The following is a 1,680-nucleotide window of genomic DNA, read 5'->3' as shown; positions in this document are numbered from 1 at the left end:
GATTCTAGGTTCGATTTTATTTTCTTTAATAATTTTCTTATCAAGTATGTCTTGAGACAAGCACGAATTACTTGAGATTTTAGAGAAATGCTTCCCAAATTCATTTGAGATTTGAATAGAATTATCAGTTATTTGATCCCCAACATAAATAGCATTTATGTGGGATCGTTTATTTTTATCTTTTATTTTTGCCAACTGATTCCAGAATAGTTTTGGGTTCCTTTTAGTATGATCAATGGAGCTTGTAAAAGTATGCCAAGAATTTTTCTGTTCCTTTTTGATTAGCACTCTTGCTTCAGCTCTACATTTCCTAAAGTTGATGAGGTCATCTAGGCATTTTGTTTTCCGGTATTTTCTAAGAGACCGATTTCTTTCTCTAATTTTGTTTTTGATTTCTTCTGTCCACCAAGGAACTGGAGTAAAGTTCTTGTTTATTTTGATTTTAGGAATAGATTTGGTACATGATTCAAGAATGTTTGATGTGATTAGATGATTATAGTAATTAATATTTTCTTCAACATTGTAAGATGAAAGTTTCAAGTTCTTATTGAAAGAAGACCAATCAGCTTTTTTGAAGTTCCATTTTGTAATGGTACTATGACAGCTATGACTTGTTTCTTGAAGTTTATAGTTGATTATTATTGGAAAATGATCTGATGAACATAAATCATGATGTACAAACGGCTGCTATTTTATTTCAAGTTCAGTTCCAAATTTCAAATTTTACCGCGCTCTGGAGCCAAGCGCCATTTTGAATTTTGAATGTAAATAAATGGATAGCGCGAAAATTCAAATTCGATTGAACGTGAAAAAAAAAAAAAAAAAAAATTGGACTTGAATTTTGGATATTGGATTTGGATCATGCGTTATCTCTTTTATCAGTACTTATCATTTTCACTTTTCAATATTTATCTATTTTCGTGTGAAGGAAAAGAAGGTATTAATAGTAGACGGGTAAGATAAAAATATCAAATCATTGTAGTTGTCTAATTGTGTCAAGATTCCAAGAAGGTCCTAGTACCTAGGTACTAAAAGGAAGGAAATAAAAAAGTGCCCTACCTATCAAAGAAAAAGGTTTGTATACCTACCTAGAACACAAAAAGTGTGACAAATTGCTTGATTGTTTACCTAATTCATCATTATATCATGAAGATCTCCTTTAACTCTATTATGTTTCCAGTGTTCTAAGGAAGGACACAGCTTGGCAATCAAAAGTCTCTTTGTACCCAAGGTCAAGAAATGTACGGTTTGGCCACTATTCAGAACAAGAGTTTTGAGAAAACTCAAAAACGTTCACTTTCCCAGACAGATCAACATTATTATTATTTTCAGGACACTTCTTTTAATATGAGTATGAACAACCTTCAGTGGCTGAAAGGAACATGGAAGTCAATTTCAGCCCAAGGGATCTACCCAACTATTAACTCATTCAAGTACATTGAAACCTTGTCAATAACACAACCTAAAAACAAGCCATATTTCAATTACTTATCCAACACAATCAACAACGAAGAAATCCAGCAGCCAATGCATTGTGAATATGGGTTCATACGATTGTTACCAAACAATAGCATTTGTTTACAACTTGCCCACAATTTTGGAGTGAACACTGTGGAGAAAGGAGTTTTGAGTGATGTGGTAATTTTTGTTCTTGTAGTTATTTAAACAAAAGATAAACCT

At 32.2% G+C, this 1,680-nt stretch overlaps 1 protein-coding gene across 3 annotated transcripts; it reads left to right on the top strand.

Moving 5' to 3' along the window:
* Window positions 1-801: 801 nt before the first annotated feature.
* LOC103520346 (THAP domain-containing protein 4-like) lies at window positions 802-1,680 on the top strand. 3 transcript variants are annotated; one of them, XM_026831505.1, is made up of 2 exons: window positions 802-937; window positions 1,333-1,680. In XM_026831505.1, the coding sequence occupies exon 2, from the start codon at window positions 1,348-1,350 to the stop codon at window positions 1,663-1,665; it is 318 nt and encodes a 105-aa protein (XP_026687306.1). In that variant the 5' UTR covers window positions 802-937; window positions 1,333-1,347; the 3' UTR covers window positions 1,666-1,680. The 3 variants fall into 3 exon arrangements, with proteins under 3 accessions (XP_026687306.1, XP_008483656.2, XP_017303975.1); XM_008485434.3 differs by having other exon boundaries at window positions 809-954; XM_017448486.2 differs by having other exon boundaries at window positions 809-1,074.

Source organism: Diaphorina citri, unplaced genomic scaffold, assembly GCF_000475195.1.
Source record: "Diaphorina citri unplaced genomic scaffold, Diaci psyllid genome assembly version 1.1 scaffold3501, whole genome shotgun sequence".
In the NCBI taxonomy this organism is placed as follows: Eukaryota; Metazoa; Arthropoda; class Insecta; order Hemiptera; family Psyllidae; genus Diaphorina; species Diaphorina citri.
Note: the sequence above shows the minus strand (reverse complement) of the source record. Positions and strands in the feature narration are given on the sequence as shown.